We start from the raw sequence: 24,714 nt of genomic DNA, 5'->3' as shown, positions 1-24,714 counted from the left end.
ACCGGAGGCACCCTAAGGGAGGCACTCAGAGCCTGGAAGGTGGTCGGGAGCAGGGAGGTGGGCGGCTCAACGCAGGAGCGCCCCCTACTGGCCCGCCACAGCCTGTGTCTGGGGCTGGTCCTGGATGACGTTGTGACAGTTGCCACACTCTCACATGGGGCTTGCAGCCATACAGGACATGGGGCAGAGTCCCACTCTTGTACCCTCATCTCTTGTCTCGGTGTTTGTAACAAGTAGTGCCCTTGAGCAGGAGCCAATTGAGACAATTGCCTCAGTGCTATATTTGTTTCTCAGTCATATTCAAATTGGCAAGAAATCAAGATAAGATTGAAAAAGCATACTACAAAAAAGTTTCATGGAACTGCCTCTTAGAAAACACAAATGTTTAGCACATTTTATGAAGATAAAGCAAAACACTTCACTCACACAATGAAAAAAGGAAGGTGTGCATAAATGGAAGCTTACACCTGTCATTGAAACTATTGTTTGTAGGTAAAAAAAGGTCTGCCACTTCAAGGGAAGAATGATGATAGTGAATTTAATATGAATAATGTGAGTAAATCTAAAGCTATTTTCCAATCACTTCTACACCTCCATTGCCAAGCTGATGATATAACCTTGTGTAAACACTTACTTACATGTGTCCAAAAATGTAAAACACTAGCAAAACCATTCAGGATGAAATTACAGAAGCATGTAACTTCATCAGAAGCAAACCAGCAATTGGAATAAATGAGTCGGATTTCTTTACAGTGGGCACATCTAGACAAGACATTTACTGAGGAGCTGACTAATTAGCTCCACAGTAAAATCTCAGCATCTACACATGCAGCCCTATTAGGTCACAGTAAACCAATAAATGCTGCTGTATGATAGTGCTCCCCCCCACCCCAAAGTACTATTTGGCAGCATTATTTAGTGTGCTGCAATACACATGTAGATGCTGATGAAGCTGGCTAGGGCATGAGGGTGCTTCAGTGCAAGGGCTGCCTGCCAGCTAGCCTCACATTGTAGCAACTCTCATGCCCCAGCCAGCCCCTCAGCAGCACATTAAGCCAGGTAGGAGCAGGCACAGGCTTGCAGGCTGACTCCCTGGGCCCTCTGTCAGTCTGGGCTGCTCTGACTCAGTTCAGTGTGCTGTGGTCCCAGGCGCACATGTAAATGCGGTGCCTGGGAGCAATAAACTCCAGTGTGAACTGTACTGGTGTTTATTGCTTTGAATCAATTACATGTATAGATGTGCCCAGTATTAGCCAATGAAACCTTGGACATTTCAAATGTGGAAAAAGGTATCAGTGGATGCATCTACATGTTTCTACTACGGTGATGTAGCTGCAGAATCTAAGCATGCACCACTAACAGCTCATACTGTGCTGTGTTTTAGTATTTCCAAAAGAAGGTACTAAAGTACAATGATGTGTAGACTCACCCTGTTTGTATGAATTAGATCAAAAGCAATCCAGTTACAATTTGTGAAGTTTTCCTGGGCTTTTTACCTGCTTATGACCAGTCAGATGTGTGACAGGGCTCAAGTGGAGGGGCTCTCAGTTTCATTACAGCTGGTCCTGTTGTCCCACAGTCTACTTGGAGACCACCCTAGTCCTGATGCCCCTGTCATGCCTTTCTGGGAAAAAGCAATCTGGAAGATATTCTGCTTCTGTCCAAAGCAGGGTTGGGGGAAGAAACCCAATGACAAGGTCTTACCATACCAGCAGGGCTTTGGTGCCTACTGGCCCCATATCCCAACGGTAGTTGCTCTAGCTTAGCCTTTCACTCCAGGCTGTTCTGGGCCCTCCACAACCTCTCTGTTTCAAAACCACTTCTGGGTTTACTACCCCTCCACGGTCTCAAGCCCAGTCCCTTATGGTCAACAAATACATTGCTTAACCCCTTAGGCCACAGCAGTAGGTCCTTTAGGCTAGCTGCTAAGCTCAGTTTCTTGCCTTAGGGCTTTGGTTCTTACACCTCCAACCTCCCCCTCTGATGGGAGACTATCACACAGGATGTTGGGGTACTCAGTTATGCAGCCTCTCCCCATCTCCCCTCATAGCTGCTCCTGGTCCAACAGGTGTCTGTGGAACAGAAGTTTCAACTTAAGTTCCTCACCACCTTGGCATAAGTGGACATGGTCCACAACTCAAGATATCACACCATGGGAATGCTGCTCAAACAAAAGAAAATCCCAATAGGAACTTATTCCCCATCTGGGACTACTTATTTCATCTGCCATGGCCATCCCTCCATCCAGTAAGGGCTATCTGTCCTTTTTTTGTGGTCAGGGCTTGACACTCTCTCCCTCTCCTGACTTGAGCAAGCTTTTATACTCCTTAGCCCCTCTCTCTTTGTGGTCACCCAACCTATGCTGCTTCCTCTGGTAGGAGTCTCTTGCTGTCTCTGCTGTGTTCATGCCATTTGGGAGTTTGCCACTTTGCTTACCCTGTCTCCCGCAGGCTCGTTTTCCAGCCTCTGAGACCCGCCCAAAAGATTTGAGCTTTACAAAGAGGCCCTGACAGTTTTTCAAGCTTTACCATCTCTTCTCCATAACCAGGATTTGACTCTCTGTTACAGGTGACAAGTAGAAAAAAAACTATTTTGGATTTCTTATGAAAAAGTGGTCTGGATTTGACAAAATTGAGAGAGGCCACCAATATGTCTAGCTGCATAAACAATGTATAGGTTCACATAAAATGTGATTTTTCCAGTACAGTCAATTTGTGTTTAATGCTCTGAATCTTGCCATATCCAAATTTTGTGCAATATGTGGAACAGAAAACATGCTAGGCACTCTGAATGAAATCATCAATTATGTTTAGGAATCAACCAAATGAATGACAGTGTGTCCACATGTCCATAGAGCAGGCATATTGCTTGCAAAAGTATGTGCTACTAGGTGGATGGAGCAATATGACAGTATCATGGTGTTCACTGAGCTCTGTCTGTAGCACTGGAAGCAATACAAAAAGATTATGACATCAGAAATAAAGGACATTTGCTTGACAAAAGCATATGCAATTTCAAATATACCATCAACTTGATGATCACTGGATTACTATTAGAAATCACTTTTCTACTGTCCAAGGAACTTCAGAAGGTGAGTGTATCATTGTGCAATGTTACAACCATTTGAAAGTAGCAGTTGGGATATTTGAAGATAAAAAGATGAATTTACAAAAATATTTAATAATAGTCACAACAAATCACAACATTGAGATAAAACTACCTTAACTTGTAGCCAAGCAACAAGACAGATGCAATGTTCCATGTGGCAGCGTTGAGAACTACTTTTGAATTAAAACTTATCCCATTTTTGGACTTCATGATCCAAGAACCTACACAGAGGTTCACATCACATGGCAACACTGTACCTGATCTAGGTATTCTAATACTGCATTTTTCGAGATAGTATCCATCTGCAACACTTAGCTGTGTTAGAAATATTTAATGAAGACTTGTCAAGTAGCTGGAATGCTGTTTTTGCAGAATCTCAAATATGGAACAAGAAGTGGGAGCATATGGAAAACAGAAAAGTGCAGACCATAGTCATTGATATTCTCTAGTGCAGGGGTGCTCAAGCCCTGGCTGGTGAGTCAAATTCGGCCCATAGAGCCATGGCGTCTGGGTTACAGAGTTCCCGGTGAGTCAGGAAATTTGGCAGCAGGGGAGCAGTGGCAATTAATACTGCAACCCCCTCCAGCCCCCACTACCAAATTTCCAAGCCCTGTTCCTCCAGGTGGGGACCAGGTAATGCTCTCTTCCCTGCTTGCTCCCACATGCAGCTGGATTGGACCAGCCCACACCCCCTCCCTCCCTCCCTGTATGGCTGGCCATGCCCCTTTTCTTCCACATGGCCAGATCAGGCCCACTGTCCAGATCTGTCTTGAGAACAGACAAGGCACTGCCTATCTGGCCTGTGGGGCAAAATGGGTTGGGCACCACTGGTCTAGCAGAGTGCAACAAGAAACGGTTTTCAAATATTCATATTTTATTCAAGATTCTCTACACACTTCCTGTATCTATAGCTCTATCAGAAAGAAGTTTTCCTACTCTCCAGGGATTTAAAACTTGGCTTTGTTTAGCAATAGGTGAAGAGCATTTCAGTGGACTGGCCATATTGAATATTAACTCAGGTGTGCAAATAACTGTTAGTGAAATATTGGATGCACTGTCAAGATTCTCAAGATTCTCTAGATTTTGTTTAATGAATATAAATAAGAGATGTACATTTATTTCTAATGACTTTAGGATTAATGATACATCTTTTGATTATTATTTGCCTAGTTTGTTGTATTTTTATATGTACTGTATACTATAGAAAATTAATGCACATTCCTATAAAGTTATTTGGTTTTGCTTTGATCTTAAGCTGAATAAGATAGTCTTAGGCCCCTAGACTATTAGCAATGCTTCTAGTTTCTTTTTAACTGGAGAAAAAATTGTTGCATTATATACAACAGTGCACCATAACATCTGCCACCGTCCTTTTCAAAATCCTAATCTACCCATGTGCCCATGGCACCAGCTTCAACAGGAACACTGAATGGGACACACGATAATTCCTAATGTGACATGACAATGTCAGCACTATGCTAGCAAGTCAGAGGGGCGCAGCTTCAAACTGGCTGTAGGTGAGGGGGGGGGACTATGACTTGTGTTTCTGGCTTTCTGGGCAAGTATCCTAAGTACTCAGCTTTTGAGGCTAAAGAATGGGAAGGCCCCACTTCTCCCCCAGCATCTAGTCATAGGTTTCTGGTCAGCTGTCATTCATGCTTTGGATACACTTATTACACATGTACTATCCACGGTATTAGGGTAATACAATTGCAATCTGAATGTAAGTGCCCAAACTGGCACTTATGCAGCTAGAGAACTGCCAGTTAGGCATGCAGTGGGAAACAGAATTCCACCCTAGGTTGTTTCTGAGCAAGTGCAGTAGGGAAGTCCACTTTCACAGGGTGGAAGAGTCCAGTTTAGTGGCTGAGGCCTCTGACAGATGTTACAATTATGATGCCATTAACCTGTCAGTCATGCTATAGACACTAACCCTGACACATGTTCAAAGAATTAATGGTACTACAAAATAGGAAAATAGCCACAAAAGATGTGTAGCATTTTTATACCTGGTTTCCATTGCACCTTACATAAAATGTATAGCAGGGTAAACAGAGCTGGTCAAGACTGGTGCAGTCCCAGAGCTGGAACCAATTATCTATTGTTGGTCCCAACCTGGGACCACATAGGAGTCTTGAACCAACTCTGGTACAGTACTAAGACTGAGACCAACAGCCAACTGATTGTGCATCAGGGGCCTTAGGGTATGTATGTCTAAGGTAGCCCCACTCGGCTCTTGAAACTGATACTGAAAAATGAGCCATAGCCACACGCTCTGTGCTCCAAGCCAAGTCATTTGGCAGTGAGGATGCTCAGGGATGCTCCTTACCACTGCTCTCAAGATCTCTCTGGGTGCGTCTACATATACCACTAGGGGGCAGCAATAAATTGTGGTGCTTAATGCTCCACAGATTATTGCTCCTGGGAAGCTCCTGGGCACACATGTGCATGTGTGCCTGGACCAAACCACATTGAGCTGAGTTGCAGCAGCCCTGGCTGGCAGGGAGCCTGGGTCAACCTGTCAGCCTGGGGCTGCTCCAGCTGGGCTCAATGTGCTGCAGAGGGGCTGGCTGGGGCATGAGGGTACTTCAATGTGGAGCTAGCTGGCAGGCAGTCCCTGCACTGAAGCACCCTTATGCCTCAGCCAGCTGGTCAGCATCTACATGTATGCTGCTGATCACAAAAAAAACAACTCTGCAGCAGGTAGTACTTGTAAATATAAGTACAAGTATTTACAAGTACTACCTGCTATAGAGTTTATTAGTTTTGTGTGCCCTTATACAGACATGTGTAGATGCTGAGACATTTAATGCACAATTAATTAGTCAGCTGTATAGTAAATAGCTTATGTAGGTGTGTCCTCTGTGGCATATTTTAGAGTGGTGGAGGGAATGTACCAAGAGCATTCTTACCGCTGCATTTCTGGTTTGGAAGTGTGCATAGCAGGAACAGGGTGGAGGGGCTCATTTTTGGGTGCAGTCTCAAGAACAGCGTAGAGCCAATATAGACATAACCTTAGGTATCCTTGGCATTTTTACACATTCTTGGGGAGGTGGGGGAGGGGGCTTTCATTAGAGCGGCTCCCAGAGCTGCTCTAATCAAAGCACTGCAGCATCTTGTGTATCAGCATCTCCACATCTCAGAATGGTAGCAGGAGCGCTTGAACTAAAGTTCGTTGAATGAGCTTTAGTTCAAGCACCCCCACTGCCACTTGGAAGCACGGTGATGCTGATACATGAGGTGCAAAGGCTGGCTGGAGTGCCATAACTACCATTCTCCAGCACTCAGTTAATGGAGTTATTACTGTAATCAGATAATTACAGTGCATCAGATCTGCCTCACAGCACATTTACAGGCACCCCTAAAGGCCACTTAAATGACACGTACATAGAATCTGGGCCTTAGGCATCCAAATGGCACTGAACAGATAGAAACTAATAGATAGACAACTAATAGAATAGGATCTGGCCTCAGGCCTTTATTTACGTGATCCTATCTATTTTTTCCATAGGACTCCTGCCTCCTTCCATACACAGAATGGATCTGATCTGGGGATGAACCACAGTTGTGCAGAAAATTATCTTCTCTAGGACGTCTGACTCATTTGTTGTGTGTATCGTCTGAGGTAGGGAATTCCAGAAAAAGAAAGAATGGTCTTTCAGTTAAGGCAATTCAATGCTGCCCTGTAAAACTGGATGCCAACCCTTTGCTGCCACTATATTCTTGTATGGTACTCAGCAAGTTATTTAAAACAGACCTTTTGTAAGTGGTTACTAATGTGTATTTTTTATTTTTTGGGTGCCTGACAAGACCATGAGGCCTGATTTGCAGAAGGGCTGAGCACCCACAGTGGCAACTGAAGTCAGCGAGGTCTTTGCTTGAAACACAAAGTGATGCTTCATATAATGATAAAAAAGTCGAAAAATCAGGTCTTACTGACTTTAGATTGAAAATCAACACTAGTGGACACTTTTGATGTAATCTTTCTATGCCTCAGTTTCCTAGCTGTCAGCTGGGGATAACAATACTCACTTACACCATGGGGTATTGTGAAAATGTATTAATGTTTGTGAAAGATAAGAGACAATTCCTTGCCAGAGAAAATTCCTTGAAGAAATAAATTATTCTTTCTTTGGACTGGGGCTCGAATAATGTGCTGTGAACAAGGATAAAAACAATTTAAAGTAAGTGCTCATTCACTGAGCACTGACTAGCCTGTGCACTGGATGACATAGGCATTCTTAATTCTAAACTCAGTTTTGATACTAATTCGCATCTCCACAGTTAAGTCACTCAACTTTTGTTTCCATTTATCTATTTAGCATATCAAAAAGGGCTAGCAATATTTACCTATATTGGGGTGTTGAGGCATACTATTTAGAAAATGTTGCATAAATGCAAAATATTAAGATATAGTACTACCATGTAAATGACTATAATAATGTGACAGTTTCAGTGTACCATGTTCACTGTGTTTCATTGACTTCCAGAATCACGAGCTGGCAAGGTTCTTTGGTAAATTCAGTAACTTTTATTAGACCAACTCAAATAGTTGGAAAAATTCATCTTAGCAAGCTTTTGGGCACAAGCACCCTTCATCAGGCTGAGGAAGTGCCTGCAGATGGACTGTGCTTTTCCTAGATGGAGTGGTAAAGTAGCCAGACGCCTGTATGTATGCAAGAAAGCCAGTCTGTTAAAATGTAAATTGAGGCCACTTCAATTTACATTTCAGCATTCTGGCTTTCTCGCCCACAGACTGGCCTCTGGCTGCTTTACCACTCCATCCAGGAAGAGCGCAGTCCAAATTTTTGTCTTAGTGGCACCTACACAACTTGCCAAGTTCTAAGAGTTACAAAGGTTGCTGAAGACAAGGGATTTCCTCGTAGAGGAATAAATGTGTTACTTCTAAAACTGAAATGTAATGTTTTTTGTTTGTTTGTTTGCTTAAGTGTTTTATTTCTAGTACTCTTGCATTGTTGAACATTACATTTTTTTTCTCTCTGAACATGTCCCATTGCACTTTCCTGATCTATTCCCCTTCTCTACAGGCACCTAAGAACACCATAATGGAACTCCACGACTTCCTCAGTGGAGACCACATTAACAAAATGAATGACGTAAGTATATTAGTAAGAAACAGTTAATTTGGAAATAACAGTTCTATAAGACTACTAACTTCCCTGACCTAGGGAGTGACTAGCTAATGAAAGTGGTTTGTAACAATATGCTTAATTGATGGAGCATGCTTTCACTGGATTTACTGCAGCTGAGCGATGAGAATGGAATTCTGTGAACTGTCCCAAAAAATGTTTCCAGCACTTAAAGTTCAGTTATGCTTTTGTTAAACCTGCTATTTTTTCTCAGTGGCTCTTCAGAATCCATCAAACTAATTTGTTGTTTTGAGAAATCTCTTCTTATGTTTAAAGTAGTACCTTTCACAGTTGTGTGGAAAAGCTATTATTGGTAGAGACATAATTCAGGATTATCTCAGCTGTAGTGGGCCAAGTTTGAAGTAGGGGAGAGATTTTATTCAGAGAATGTTGCATGTATCACTGGATTGCACAAGGTTAGGTTTTCAGGAGGAAGTAAAAAACGTGGATTTGAAAGGATAAAAATGACTAGGTTTTAGCATTTTGATGCTTTATTTTCCAAATATTGGGATTGGCTATGTCTATTACTTTCATGTGGACACAGGGTTGTATGTAAACTTAAAAATTGATCTTTTATGTCTCATACTAGTCAATTCTCCATTGTTTACCAGCTATATAGAACTTGCAGAAATGCATATTAATGTTTGAGTGATTAACTGGTTATATTCATTTTTCTTTCAGGCAGAAATGAACTCCACAGATTATCCATACACCATAGATTATGAAGGACTTATAGAACCATGTAACAAGCAGGAAGTCAGAAACTTCACAAAAGTATTTTTTCCAGTCACATACTCACTGATCTGTGTCGTGGGCTTTATCGGTAATGTCTTTGTAGTGATGACCTTTGCTTTATATAAGAACCATAAGTCTATGACAGATGTATACCTCTTCAACTTGGCCATAGTTGATTTATTGTTTGTTCTCACTCTCCCATTGTGGGCAATGAGTTATGCTGCTGACAAATGGATCTTCAATGATGTCATATGCAAAATGACCAGAGGTATCTATGCTATCAACTTCAATTGTGGCATGCTGCTTTTGGCCTTTATCAGTTTGGACCGATATATTGCCATTGTACAAGCAACAAAGTCATTTAAACTTAGGGCAAGAACCTTAGCATACAGCAAACTGATCTGCTTGGTTGTGTGGGTATTCTCAATTTTAATCTCGACCTGCACTTTCATATACAGTGAAAGCTATAGCATTTTTCTGAATGATACAACAGAGATTTGCGAACTCAAATTTAGTAAAGAAGTAAACAGCACTGCACTGAAATTAATGCTCATGGGTATACAACTAGCGTTTGGCTTTTTTATCCCCCTGCTCTTTATGATTTTTTGCTATGCATTCATTGTCAAAACCTTAGTGCAAGCTCAGAATTCCAAAAGAAGCAAAGCAATACGTGTAATTTTATTAATTGTAGCTGTTTTCCTGGTTTGTCAAGTACCCTATAACATAGTTCTTCTTATAACAGCCACAAATATGGGCAAATTAAATAGAAGATGTGATAGCGAAAGGCATATAAGTTATGCAAAATGTATTACTGAAACTGTGGCATTCTTGCATTGTTGCTTGAACCCCGTGCTCTATGCATTTGTTGGGGTGAAATTTAGAAATTACTTTTTGAAGATAATGAACAGTCTGTGTTGTATAGGATTCAAGAAATACAAAACAGCCAATTCAAGGATAAGTTCTGATATCTATCACTCAAGGCAGACAAGTGAAATTACGAGTGATAATGTATCATCCTTTACTATGTAATACAAGTAATATTCTAAGCTTTTATTTTTCTCATCCAGCAACTCCAGCCAATCCTATTTTTCATGTTACAGCTAGCAATTATGACTATTTTACACCAAAAATGGTAGTTCCTATGATCATGATAGCTCCCTCCATCAAAACTATTAATAAAAACAAAAGAATAACTCTACTGTATGGAAAACTCATTTATTAATCATCTGCCTAACTAACATTCATGCTGTTCTTCAATACATGCATTTATCATTCTTAGGAAAGCAAGATGTATCAAACAGCTTCCTTTTTCCTCATGCCAGTTTGATCTGATATTGCTTTAGTATTTTGGTTTTGAAGCACTCTCAACTCAGCTGTCTCATATCAACCAAAATATTCCAATTGTGATAATGATTCTTTTAAAAGTCAGACAGACAATTTTACTATAGGCTTGCTGTATTTCTGATTATATTGCTATTAATTATTTACATTGTAATAGTGCCTAGAGTCCATATCCAAATTTGGAACACCAGAGTGATAGCACTCTACATACATGTATGAGCAGGCAATTCAGACCCAAAGAGCTTGCCCTGTGAACAAAGGATGGGAAGGGGAACACAGAGGTGAAGTGACAGGATCACTGACGCACAGCAGGTGAGTTGCAGAGCTGCAATTAGAATTTAGGTTTTGAGTCACAGTCCAGTCTAGTGCCTTATTTAATAGTTATAGAGTTATGGTTGCCTATATTGGCACAGGTTTGGGTCGAGACCATACTAATAGAAGACAGTAATATTTCTTTAAGTAACCACTTAATATTCAATGATCAGCTCACATTTTTTTTGTTCAAGAATAATAAAAGCTATCTGGGAAGAGATTTCTTGGTTTAACATTGGTGTTTTGGGGTTCATACTCCACTGAAACCATTTTGTGAATGTCATCTTGATAGAGACTGAAATGCCACTTTATTTTTTCTGATTACTTAATACATTTTTTGAATGAAATAATAAATATTTTGAAATATATTTCCAAAATAATTTTGAATTTATGAAAGTGTGTTTCTTGTTTCTTGAGGATGGCTTAGCTCAGCAGTATTTGGCCTTTATTGGAACTAGATTAAATGCACCTTGGCAGCATAAATGAGGCAATTTGCAGTGCACAACTCCTCCTGTAGGGTTTGTTAACTAACTGCAGAGGGGAAAGAGCATCTTAAGAGAGGAGGGAATCCCTGCCAGTGTCAACAGGAGTAGGCCAAGAACTACACTGCTGAGGGAGAGATATGACTGTCTGCATTAGTATGATTCAGCATTGCTTATATGGTACACTGAAATTCTCAGATATAAATACTATGTACTATTGGGCATTTATAGATGTGCTCTGGGAGGCAGGCGGGGAGCTTTAATTAGCACAGCTCGAGAGCCATACTAATTAAAAGCACCTGGAGCATCACAGGTATCAGTGGCAGCAAGATACTTTGAAAAATGAGCTTTAGTTCAGAGCGCCCCCTGCAGCATTTTTCAGCACAGGGACGCTGATACACATGATGCTGGAGTCTGCTGGAACATGGTCATTACCACGCTCCAACAGACTCAGTTAAGTCTGCTCCAACATGCTGTAATTACAGCACATCAGAGCAGCCTCACTGCACATGTATTGGAGCCCATTATGTCTGAATATTTTAAATGTGGACATTAAATGTGGCTGAATGTTAATTAAATTCAATTAACTGTAAATTTTGAAAACGAGTTAATAAAAATTACATAAATATATATACATATATTTGCTTTATATAGCAGTGTTGTTTCTAGAAGAAATTCCACAAATAAAACTGCAAGAACTGATTGTCAGAAAAACACCACAATTCAGTCTTCATTATCTTGACTTTTAAGTAACTGAATGGGATCATTTGCTACAGCTGTTGATCACAGTGTACATAACTTTATTCATCTTACAACCTTTATTACCCAGACCTATTCAGTGTCTCCCCTTCTCCTTAAAAATTTGGATATTAGAATGTGTACTATATTTGTTATATATATGATGGAAAATACATCATTTAAAAGTTTGTCTACTGTTATTGCCTTTATTATTTTTGCAAGTGAAACTTTGGCTTCAGCAGATATTCTATGTAGTGTTTGAGAAATTACATAAGTAAGATATACTTGTTTTATTTTATATTCTGTGCAATAAAAATAAACTCCTTATTGGGTTTTGTTTACTTGTATTGTGGTGTTTCACATGATGATTGATTTAAGAGCCTGGGGGATGATTTAGGACATGAGGAAGCACTCACAATCCTGGTACCAATTTTATTTCTTAGGACTCATGAAGAGAGTTTTTGCCTGTGCACTTCTGGATCTGCTCCAATCTCTAAGGAGGTGAGATGGCAGTGTAGGTGGGGACACCTCTTTATACTGTCCTCAGACCCACAGAAATTAGAACTGGGGCTTTGCAATTGAACAGGAAGTTTGTTGGAAGCAAGAGGAAATACACTGCAGTGAATCTGGAGAGCAGCACAAGGTGGAAACATGTAGAGAACTTCTATGCAGATGATGCTGGAAGATCAGCATCCAGAAGATCATTAAACTGTGCAGAAATCTTAAATTCTACCACCCCTCAAAAGAGACAAAAATTACAGCCATTTTCTTTGTGAATACTCAGAACCCTTGTGGCTGATGTTGGTAATAGCCAGGGATCCTGGTTTTCCCTGATTAAAAAAAATAGCAGATTCTCTGATTAAACCCCCCAAAATCTATGATTAAAATTAAAGCCCCCCCCCCCCCACCCACACCCCCTTGCTGGTGCCTCTCACTTTGCCCCCCACAGTCCCTTCAGCCCTGCTGGTGCCCTTTGCCCCCCAGCAACAGCCCCTTGCCCCCCCCAGTTGCCAGGGCTATAGGGCCAGGGACCCAGAATCACAGCCCCCTGTCCCTGGCAGGAGGCGATGGCTGCTGCAGCAGAGTAGAGCTTGGCTCCCCCCTGCTGCCTGCCTGCTGCAGGCTAGGGCAGGGAAGGCCAGCTCCCTGCTGGTGCACCCACTCCCCAGGGGGTAGGGGGGGATTCCCCCGCCCCGATCTGTGCACGGAGCAGGGGCGGGATGGGCTGTGCGCTCAAGTGGGGTGGGGGGGTCTCCCTACCAATGCGCACACTCCCAGGGGGCAGGAGGGGCCTGTGTCCAGGGCGGGCACAAGCTCTCACCCTGCTGCCCTACCCTGGGGCCTCCACAGCCCAGCGGGTGTGACCCAGCATGGTAGGGAACAGTGGAGCTGTGTGGAGAAGCTGCCTGTTGCTGTGAGCGCCGCATTGCCCTGGTGATACGTCCCCTGTGCACATGGCTGCAGCGAGGACAGTAGTGCAGGGCTGCGCTGCTCAGTGCTGCCATGCATGCAGGGGGTGCATCACCAGGGCAGCATGGAGCTCGCAGCAACAAGCAGCTTCTCCGCACAGCCCAGATGTTGTCTGCCACGCCGACTTGCGTCCACTGGGCTATGGAGGCCCCAGGGTAGTGCAGCAGAGTGGAAGCCCGAGCTTGCAGCTCGCACCCACCCTCTCGCCTGCCCCGCGGACAGATCTAGGGGTCACAGGTCCCCAGTGTCCCCTGGGAGTGTAGACAGTGGTGGTGAGATGGCCTTGCCCCCAGGGTGCATGTAGTATATAGAAGTCAGAATTTGGCCACATGGCAAAATAAACATTGCAAAGATGTTAAGGGTGGAAAAGCATAAGTAACAAAAATACATCCTTGATAAAGGGCATGCAAATTGCAAATCAGCCTGCAGTCATAGTGCTCTTATTTATCATCATCTGTATTTCATTATCATGCTTTCCTTTGCCAACATAATTACTTTCTGTGCACTGATTAATTAAAAAAAACTAATAAAGGAAAATTAAGAGTCAGAGGAATTATAAATTCCATGATTTTATTAATATAATTTAAATAGTTGTAACTTCAGCATCTTAAACCTATAACAAAAATAAAAGCAAAATAAAATACTGTGCACCACCAGGGTGACTTAGTAAGCTAAAATAAAGTCTAATCCTACTTGGTTTGAGACAGTATGAGTTTTACAGTTGGCTTACATGAGAGTAAATGAAAGTGAGATTCTTCCTAAATGTTGTAGTAATCCTGTTGCCATCCTCTGTGCTACTTATGACCGTTTTAAACAGAAATGCTGCACGTATATGTTTAATTTGATGTTTCTGTTGCCACAGTATTAGTGACACGTTCCCTGCACTTCTTACATTTTATTAAGTGGTATCTAACACTTCAAATGCACTTTTCTTCTGTAGATCTCAAAGCACTTAACAAAGGTTAGGCTCATTACCACTAATTTACAAGTGAACATTAGTACAGTATAGTACAGTACACCCTACCCAAATTCTTAGTAACATATAAATATGACTATGATCAAGTATATTTTTAATACTTCTAGAATATTACAGGTACTATGTATACTAATTGCAGGGCTTCCATTTTGCTAAAGTTTTGGGTGTGTTGCCTTAGCTTACTATTTTTTAGGCTTTTCTTCACTTCCCACATTGTAAAAAAAATGCATTCCTCCAGAAAACATGAAAGTAGTGCTGCTGTCCAATATAAAAAAGGAGGCAGCAGGACAATCACATTTTTATAACACAGTCAATAAAAAAGGAGGCAGCAGGACAATCACATTTGTACAACACAGTCCCCTGCCACAGCCAGAAATTACTAACAAGACTTATTACAGCCCTAACAATGTCATCACTGCTGAAGCAACATCATTAATTTTTCTAGTATTTAAAATCGATATTAATAAAATGTAAAAGGAAAAGTATTTTTAGGAGGATTATTGCCTGTCTCTCATACTTTAACTGAAGTGTGTGATAACGGGGAAGAAAGACATTACTAGCTCTTATGCCTGAATTACCCTCATCCTTTAGCTCTAATACCTTGCTGCCTAATAGTAACTGAAATGTAAGTCTCTAGCAAGGTATACAATAGATGTTTTCTCACACAAATATGGTGTTTTCTCTCTCTCTCTCTCTTGCGGGTCTCACAGGCCTCGAGGACCTATAACCACCTTAACCAAAGCCTTCCATCTCCTCCTATCTTGTGCAATCTCCTTCCACCTCGTCACAACTTTGCCTGTCCCTTCCAGATCAGGTTTTGTTATCTTCCCACCGTTACCGTGGTCTGCTTTCTCCACCTCAGCTTCCAAAACCTGCCTCTCGCACCTTCTCCCAGCTGCTCTCGCAATGTGTCCTGTCCACCTCATTCTCTGCGTGCTGATCTTGCTCCAGGCATCAGGCCTGTCATCTTGGGACAATAAATATGAATAAATGTTATGCAAGCGTGCTTGTCTACCTCCAATCAATCTATTAACGCACATCCAGAAGTAGCTAAAATAAAGCAGCTGAATGAACTTTAAACAGCCAAGTGCATAAAACAGATCAGGTGAATGAACTTTTAAGCAGTCAATGTTTTAATGGAAAAAACCCAGATTTCTGTGTGTGTTTACACAAGACACTTACTGTGCATCAGCCTCATAACACTGTGCAGTAGCGTGTCATGGCAAAACCATGCTAGTAGCCTATGGTGCAGTGTTTTTAGGCTAATGCACAGTAAAGCATCACTAAATAAGAGCAGAAAGACTTTCCAAGGCCCTCTGCAATGTTTAGCACTGGTGGGCACAAGGCAACCCCAGAGCTTCCACCCAGGAACCTAGTGATATAACTCCCCCCCCCCCACGTCCTGCAGTCCTCCTCCTGGACCACACCTGCCCCACCATTTGCCTCTGGTCAAAAAGCTGACACCACCCCACAAGGCTCAAACCTACGCATTTGCTGAGATGCCCCGTGGGGGGCGGGGCCATCACGTCACCAACAAGCTCCACCAATCACACGCGCCTATCCCCATCCCCAGCACCGGGAGGAGGGCACGTGACACCGCCATGCTCCGCCTCCCGCTCCACTCAGGCCCCTCCTCCGGTGTGTGCGTGTGAAGGGGAACTTGTTTCACTCACTCCCCGAGGGGATAGGGGGGTTGGCTCCGCCCCCTCGCGCGCGGAGTTCGGTGGGGCGGCACCAACGGCTGCAGGTGCCGCAACAGCGTGGGTAGGGGCGGGCGGCTCCTCCCCCTTGGGCACCAGACCCTCCCCGCGCCTGAGGGGACTGCGGCCGGCACAGCTGTGCGGGCTGGACGGCTGTTTAAGACACCGCCTCCTTTCCGTGATGTCAGTTCGTGATGGCTAAGCCCCTTTCCTCCCGCGCAGTCCCCGACCAAGGGGCCCGGGCTGAAGAGTAGCCCCGCGCGGTTCCCAGGTGCCTATTGCGTCACGGCGGCGTCATAGGCTGCCCCGCCTGCGGTGGGCGTGGGGAGCTCCACGGCGCAGCTTTGACATGTCTCGCGCGTGTCATTACCTTTTTGGAAGCTCCAAATGTATCGTATTTGCTGAGGGGGCAATAGAGAATGTTATTTTTTTAATTTCTCAGTTGGGCTGATAAAAGGGATCGTTTCTGAACTATGAGTTTTAGATTTTTGCATTTTATATTTGCTGAAAAAATGATTGCACACTGAAAAAAATGGAAGGAAGTGTGCAAATAAGCATGCAAGTAAGTCTGAGTGAGAGAGACCTGGGTTAGCAAAATTGAAGCCTTTCTTTATTTTGAGGCAAGTTGTCAGAAGAAAGTGCTGGCAGATTACCTGAAATACCTAAAGATAGATAGATTTTAATAATTAAAAAAAAAAAAAAGATTACCTGAAATACCTTATGGCTGAGGGCAAGCAAAACTTGGGGGCATCTGAACCCCAAGTCTCCAGGCTTGGCAGGCATCTCACTTGCAGGCTTAAAGGATTTGGGACCATCTGAAGCCCCAAGGCGGGGGGTGGAGGATGTTTGCCAGTAGGATGTTTGCCACTTTTGGTTCTGGACTAAAGGATTTGGAATGGATTTGGCCAATCTTGATTGGAATATGAAACATTTTAAAAAAATTATTACCTGAAATACCTGGCAGGGGAGATACCATGACTGCTAAGGTGGTTTTCCTAGGGACAGGGGAAGACTACTTTTTTGGCAGGGGGTAGCACTTTGACCAAGGTAAGGCATAGTTTTCCACTTCCAATTGCAGTGGGAAGATCTTGGCTTTGTGCCCATCTTATGGATGTGGCAGACTGCTCCTGTGGCCATATATATGGCTGAGGGCAAGCGAAACTCGGGGGCATCCAAACCCCAAGTCCTCAGGCTTGGGCCTGTGCGGAGGATGCTTACCAAAGGGTTTGGAAGCATCTGCAGCCCTGGGCGGATGTAGGGGATGTTTGCTGATGGTAGGGACACATACAGTTCTTGAATGACTCCATTGATTTGGAATTGGTTTGGCTTGGAACATGAAAAGTTTTCCAAGAAGAAGATGGAGGATGTCTAGGACAGTCTCCCAGTGGCATAGAGGTATTCTGATGGGTGGCCCAAGCAGAATTTCTAGCCATAATTCCAGTTGGAAAGCCAAATCCTTATTCAAGCCATTATAATTAGTATAGTGGGCATGGGGGCTGTTCTGTTCGTGGGCAGCCGGGCCCAGCCAAACCATGCTTTGGGCCAGGTGGGACTGTGGCCAGGGTTCTTTGGGACAGTCCCCCAGTGGCATCGCAATGAAGTTTGGGGTGGCCCAAGAAGTATTTTGCCCCATAATCCCACCCTAATCTGACCTTCATTTAGGGCTCTGTACTTGATATGGAATATTATTTTACATATTAATTAGTACATATGCATAGCTAATGAAATTCTCTCTCTTTAGGATGTGGAATTCATTAATAACAAGTTTTTATTGGGTCTAGCTTAGCTTTGAAAAAGGAACTGGGAGTAAAGAATATGGAACCAGGAATAAGGAACTGGGAAAAAGGGACCAACTTCAGCCTCATCATTGGGCAGTAGTGGTGGCACTGGCGGCACAGAGCAGCAGGTGGCAGCACGGGGTGGTGGGTGGCAGCAGCAGTGGCTGTTGCGTGCAGCCACCTCCTCCCCCTGTATCCAGCTGGCTGGGTGGCGTTGTGCGGCCCACAGAGGGGCACCGCTCCCCTCGCCCGCCCACCCCAGGCCTGGTCCTGGAAGTGGGCACAGAGACATATTTCTCTCCTCCCCCATTCAGACCCTTTATGCCTTACTGCCACTGCTTGTTTTGAGAGCAGTGTGATGGCCATGTACGTTCTGTTGCTGGGCGGGCAGCAGGCCGGCAGTGAGCTGCCAAGCAGCAGGATGCACGTGGCATTGCACCGCTCTCAAAGCAGTGGCAGTGAGGCACAGAGGCAGAGCAGAGCCCAGTCCACCTTCACCCTGTACACAGATAAGGGGGGTACATGCTCCCCCGTGGTGCATGCAGCAGTGGAAGCCCTCCCCCACCCCCTTCCTCCGTGCCCCTGGATGCACCACCAGGCTCCTATTGTCCCATGGGGCCTGCCCGGCCCTGGCCTGAGCCACTTCCCCCGGCATTGTGGGGGTCTTGACCTGCCCCCCCCCCCCCCGCTCTTTCCTTCTCTCCAGACCCTGCCCATTCCTCCCACACACACTTACCTGCTGTGGGGGTTGTCTGTATCTGTGTGTCTGTCTGTCCCCTGCCTGCCCAGTGGCAGCAGGCACATGGCGTCATGTGGCTCTTGGGGCAGCGGGGTGCAGAGTCCAGCCTGAAGCAGCAGCTACCTCTGCCCTGCACACAGATCTGGGGAGCGCATGCTCCCTGGGCCTCCACTGATGTGCATGTAGTGGCAGGAGCTGCCCACCCCTCTGCTGCGCCCCCTGGACAATCCACTCTTGTGCCTTCATCCTGTGCTCCGCCCTGGCTGTACAGCACCTGCCCCAACCCCACTCCCTCCCTCACCGTGTGGGCCTTGATCTGCCCCCACCACCTCTTAAAAACAAGAAAAAAAGATACAGGGGTACGTGAGCTGAAACTTTGAGGCAGAAGGGGTATACTTGTTTTAAAAAGTTTGAAAAGCCCTGGACTAAGTGATAGAGAAGATGAGAGAGGAGGAAAAGACGGACAGAACACAACACAAAAAGAGTAATGTCGCAGAGCACTCGGGTGCACTGCTCCTAAGAAGGGAGAAAAGAAAAAGCCCTAGCAGTGAGTGACGAGCCCAGCTGCTGTTTGCCAGGGCAACCGGAGGAGGTCAGCTAACCAGAAGAGGCAGGGCCTGGCTCCCATATAAAGCCCAGGGGCTGAGGCCAGGCTAGCAGTTCCCTACCAGCAGCCAGGGGGGAATGAGCTCTCCCGGAGCAAAGCTGAGAGGAGAGGCTTGACTGCAGGTACAGCCTGAGCTGGGTAAAGGATGGAATATCCCCGGAGTGTTTGGAGTTTAGCGAAATGAAAATAAGCTTCTTTGGTTGTTCATATTTAAGAACAAAAACTGTCTGTACACATGGGATTTATTTGCATAACATGCAGGTTTTTAAGAAGGTGCTTACAAAGGAAACGTGGTTATAGCTGGGTGTCTTCAGTTTATGTTATAGCCCAGGGGATTGCGTTTTGTTTTACTGTTTAATACCAGTGGTTTGGGTGAGGCTATTAGGGGTTGGAGGAGGCCTCATAGAGGACCCACAGCAGTGTGGGGACCCCAGTGCCAGCAAGTGCACAGCATTTGGGGTGCACTGACCCGGGGGCAGCATTGGGGAGAAGCCCCAGAGAAGGAGGGCAGCGTTATTGTGGGGAAGCCCCAGAGAAGGGGGGCAGCGTTATTGTGGGGAAGCCCCAGAGAGGGAGCAGCATTGACGAGCGCCAGAGAGGGCACAGGGTGAGACCAATGCCGCGCAGGGCCCAGGGAGGACAGGGGGCCCATATTATAACAAGGCCGTGACCGAACAACGTCAATTCCATCTGTGACGCTTGGGGCATGGTAAAGGGGTGGTTGGAGCCACGCATAGCCCATAAGGCTAGGGTGCCCCTGAAGCACTCATTGCAAAGCAGGACCCACGGGGCGTCCGGGAAACCACGGGGTCTGAGTGTCCAGCAAGACGTGACCAAGGCAGCCTCCCAAATATATTTTGTCATCAAAGATGTGGCAGGCGAGAGTCGAGGGTGCCCATTGGGTCAACTTGGCATGGTAAAGGGGGCCTTAGGGAAACCATGTCCATCCTACTGGACTCGGCGCCATGACAGGTAAGGAATGAGAGGGGAAAAGAAGGAAGGAAATATGCACCATAGACCAATAACTTTGAACGTGGGGGGAAGAGGGACATAAAGGTAAAAAAAACTTAAATATGTTGGCATAATTGATTTAAATTCTGCACTCGTTAAGAATGATAGGAAGCCATTTTGAATATATCTTTTTTATGAATCAAGATTAAATTAATCTGAATTAAAACGAGTAAACATTAAAAACAACGCAACTGAGTGGGATACACATGACAACATTCTCATAGAACAGCAAGAAATCCCTGGGTCATTGCAGACTAAACCTATGTATTTAATCTGCGTGACAATTTTATCTCTTCCCGTTAACATTTTCTTTCCTTAATTGGTGGTGGCAGAGAACTAACATGTGGTAAGATTGGTTATTGTGGTTTCTCAAATTTAGCAAAATGAAAATAAGCTTCTTTGGTTGTTCAAATTTAAGAACAAAAACTGTCTGTACACGTGCGATTGATTTGCATAATATGCAGATCTTTTGAGAAGGTAGTTACAAAGGAGAAAAAATTACTTACAGCACTGTGGAGAAGACTGAGGTGTCTTGCAGAAAGGTTGCCTGTACTTTAATAACCAAGTCAAACTCTCTCTAAGAGACAAGGGTGTTTGTGAAGAAGGGTGTTTGTGTTCGAAAGCTTGCAAAGAACAATTTTTTTCAACTGTTTAGTTGGTCTAATAAAGGTATCATATCTATTCAGAACTTTTTCTGCCTGGGTCAAACAAGAAGGTTTGTGGTAAGTAAAACTAATTAACTAACCTTAATTCTGGCATAAATCAGACTGGATTTAATTCTTGCTCTTCAAGTACCACTGTTGTTAATGAATGCAAATGTATTACAGAACAAAACTATATGGTACACTTTAACTGACAAATATTAGAATACAGAAAAGAATGAACTCTACTTCCTTTAGTGTGTAAGCTGAACTTCTTATCAGTCTAATCATTTGATAGTTACTATCTGTATCATTTTACAAAATGTGCTTGTTTATGTATATAACTGCTATCACCCACTCTGATACTACAGGGAAAGTCGCATAACCACTCTAGATCTGTTTATCTGTCTGTAAAAGTGTGATGGTCTCATATATAATTCCGTATCAAGGTACTTTTGTTTTTAGCTTGTTCATGTTTGGAAACATTCATAAATTTATAACATTAATAAACATTTTAATGGAGACCAGTGGATTGACTGAGTCCATTACTAGTAGCAGAATTATTCATTTGGAGGTTAGTAGCTAAAACTACTACATTTACTGCTGATGTGTTTATTAAAGTTTAATGAATCATGTATTCTATGAAAAAAATGTATTTATATGCAGGTCATAAATTCGAGTCATGTTACAAATGAGAAGGTTACGGACTTTGCTGCATCAAGTTACACGCAGCTTGGAGGAAAAGGATAATACTGATAGTCTCCAGAAAGAGATTTCATTTTTGGACTGTCCTCCGGATGGAGGTTGGGGATGGGTTGTGGTGCTGGCTGCATCTACGCATGCTTTGCTTGTCAGTGGATTCCATTCTGCTTTTGGTGTTTACATGGTATCCTTACTTGAGACCTTCAAGTCAAGTAGCTCACGGACAGGTACGTCATCAGTTAATTATATAAAACCAAGGCTTGATATTTCTGTGTAGGTAGCCCAAAACTAAATCAGCATTTCTAATGCAATATATCATTGAAAAGTGATCTAGTTAACAGTCTGCTGTTGAAATGCTTACCTCAGAAATTCTAAATGTTTCTTCTTCGGTAGAATGTTTGTTGTATTTAATATGTTTCTTTGCTTAGAAGAACTACTATAAAGGTAAATGCAGGGGAATATGAACCATATAGCATTACTGCAGTCCAGGTTCCATGCTCTTATAGAGTAGCTGTTTCAGATATTTTTCCCCCCCCTAAAATGGTCACATTTTCCAACCTGAATTGCATTTGTTATTTTGTTTGGTCTCCCTTTGTAATATTTTGCCTGGTACAAAATGGATTTTTGGGGGACTTCTGTTTGGTAGGAAAAAGAGAAAAAATACTTTGGGTCAATCAGAATCAATCTATTTCTTTAGTTTAGGCACTACTCTAAAATCAGTTATAGCCCTAGTATTGATTTCAGTGGTAACTTTTTTTTACATTGCGGGTGGTATGTATTTTAAATTTATATTCTGACCTACTGAGCATAATTACAAATATAATTTCTTTTCCTCTTGACTTGAGTTTCACATTCCTAGTATAATGTGTTTGGATTGTTTTTACTAGAAATACAAAGGAAGGAGTGAATTATTCATTATATACATTGTATTATTTTAGATTAATATATCTTTTCTTTATGAGAGATTTTAAAAGCTGTGACTTAAACCACTGTGATATACTTTTATCATAATTTCTGAAATTATATGGTTAAAAGTGTTTAATTTTCAACGACAGTTAATTTGAACTTAACCCTGTCAAGTGCTGAGATTTACTGTATTCACTCAAATGTGAGGTGATTCTGAATGTAAGATGATCCCCCAATAAGTAAATTCTATGCATGGAAAATACATTTATTATACTTTTCCAGGTACACAATCTAATTATTGGATGGTTGTCTTAAGTTTGTCCCCCCCCTACAAATGCTATAGCACGGAAGGCAGTGGCTGGGGTGGGGTCAGACAGACCCCTTGCTCTCTGTCCCCCACTTATTCCCTTTTGCAGCCTTCCTGCCCCACCCCTGCTACTTTCACCTGTCTACCCCTAGTTCCCCACAATCTCTGCCTCCTTTGCCTCCCCCACAGTGTCTGTTCCTTCTCCCTCCCCTACAATTTCTCTCTCTCTCTTCCAGTCCCACCCCCCCCTTGCTGCTTGGCCTCTGTTACCTGCCTAGGAGGGAATCCAGCCTAAGCCAGAGCCAAGCTGTGCCTGACAGTCAGGGGCAGAGGGAAGGTTGTGGGGGAGGGGTAGAAACTGCAGAAGGCAAGCGGCTCAGAGAAGCAAGAGGCTGCTGAGGGTCTGACTCTGGCCCCAACACAGACTTGGGGCCAGAGTCAGAGCCTCAGCGGCTGCATCCCCCTTCCTTCATCCCCCACTTTGTACTTGAATCTAAGATGAGGGGCTTTTCCTTCTGTACTGATGGTGGGGTGGGGGGCTTGTCTTAGTTTCAAAAAACATATGGTACCTAATGGTAGAGAGCACAACACCTCTCACAGTAGGCAATGCTTGGTATTAGAAGTAAGACTGTCTCTTGGATGTAGTAAGTACATATATCTTCATTTGGTTTGAATCAGTAGAAATCAGATCCACTGTCTTCAGTGGAACGATGCCAGCTTATATCAGTGAAGTATCTGCTAATTAATACATTCTCGTTATGACTTGTAAAATGCATTTCATTGCAAGGGTGTATTTCCTTTTCCAGCCTGGATTGGATCACTCAGTTATGGTTTCATCATGATTTTTGGTCCTGTTTCTGGAAAACTTCTGCAGAAATATGGAGCCATAAAAGTAGCAGTATTTGGAGCTCTAATTATGATTGCAGGTGTCATTTCTTCATCTTTTGCTCATGATATAAGTATTCTGTTTTTAACCCATGGCCTCTTAGTGGGTATAGGATCAAGTTTTGCTTATACTCCAGGTAATTTGATTTTATTTATTTACTAGTAGACTAATGCATTAAGATAAAACATAGCAAGTTACAAAAAAACCATTTTTTTTCTTAATTTGACCTTCTTAAAAGTTCTGCCTTCCATTGCTTAAATAAAAAAGGAGAACAGGGCATACAATTATGAAAATAATATCTGCATTAGAAAAGATAAATAGGATGCCTGTATTTTACACTTGGAATTGGCAGTACAGTTTTAACAGATTCCCCTGCAACACCTCACCGGACTGGGGGTACCAGATGGAGTGGGAAGATGGGGTCTGTATGGAGGCTGGCCATGACTCCTGTGGGTAGGGCATGCTCAGTCAGGCACATAGGATAGGGCTGCATGTGGGCTGGCAGCAGCATCCAGGAGCAGGATGGGCGGTTGGGACTGGGGCTGGGTTGGGATCACCGGGTGGTGACAGTGTGGGGCCAGGGCCCAGGGCAGAACTGTAGCTCATTCCCTGCACAGCCCCACACTGTCACCAGCCCCCGATCCCAGCCCCACCTGCCCACCCTGCTCCTGGACTCCACTCCCTGGCCACCTACAGCCCCATCCCATATGCCCAGTTGAGTGCACCCTGCCTGTGGAGGTCCCAGCAGTCTCCATGGAGAGCCCGCTCTGTCCAGCACTCTGAGCAGTGGGTACTGGGTGGACGGGCCGGGGTACCCAGGCAGTGGGGCTGGGTCCAGCACTGGCAACAATGCTAGTAGTGGCAGCCAGAAGGAGCCACTGCCACTGGGGCTGCTGGGAGGTATAGCCTGGCTGCCCTGCCACCCCAGGCCTACTGCATGCTCAGAGGTGGTGGGACCTATCTCATGGGCGATAACAGTGGCGACGCATAGGGAGTGCACAGGGGTGCACGTGCACCCCCTGAGAGCGCCGGTGCATCCCCTGAGTGGCCATGCTTGGGCGATGGGCATGGGGGCAGGTGGGTGCGCCGGTGCCCCCCCTGCAAGCGCTGGCTGATCACTGCAGT

General features: G+C 44.0%; 2 protein-coding genes across 3 annotated transcripts in view; both read left to right on the top strand.

The window, feature by feature from the left end:
• CCR6 (C-C motif chemokine receptor 6) overlaps positions 1 to 10,281 on the top strand; it is a 19,368-nt gene extending 9,087 nt beyond the window's left edge. For both annotated transcript variants that reach the window (XM_006037849.2, XM_006037850.2), the window contains exons 2-4: positions 6,620 to 6,733; positions 8,157 to 8,225; positions 8,940 to 10,281. In XM_006037849.2, coding sequence (XP_006037911.1) covers positions 8,175 to 8,225; positions 8,940 to 10,022 — 1,134 coding nt within the window. In that variant the 5' untranslated portion in view covers positions 6,620 to 6,733; positions 8,157 to 8,174 and the 3' untranslated portion in view covers positions 10,023 to 10,281. The remainder of the gene's footprint in view (positions 1 to 6,619; positions 6,734 to 8,156; positions 8,226 to 8,939) is intronic.
• A 5,759-nt stretch (positions 10,282 to 16,040) lies between these two features.
• LOC102373033 (monocarboxylate transporter 10-like) overlaps positions 16,041 to 24,714 on the top strand; it is a 29,048-nt gene continuing 20,374 nt past the window's right edge. Inside the window, exons 1-3 of the mRNA XM_006037848.3 lie at positions 16,041 to 16,283; positions 21,455 to 21,717; positions 23,510 to 23,725. Of these exons, the coding sequence (XP_006037910.2) occupies positions 21,471 to 21,717; positions 23,510 to 23,725 (463 nt within the window). The 5' untranslated portion in view covers positions 16,041 to 16,283; positions 21,455 to 21,470. The remainder of the gene's footprint in view (positions 16,284 to 21,454; positions 21,718 to 23,509; positions 23,726 to 24,714) is intronic.

The sequence above is a fragment of the Alligator sinensis genome, unplaced genomic scaffold (assembly GCF_000455745.1).
Source record: "Alligator sinensis unplaced genomic scaffold, ASM45574v1 scaffold1735_1, whole genome shotgun sequence".
In the NCBI taxonomy this organism is placed as follows: Eukaryota; Metazoa; Chordata; order Crocodylia; family Alligatoridae; genus Alligator; species Alligator sinensis.
This window is presented reverse-complemented; position numbering and strand designations above follow the sequence as displayed.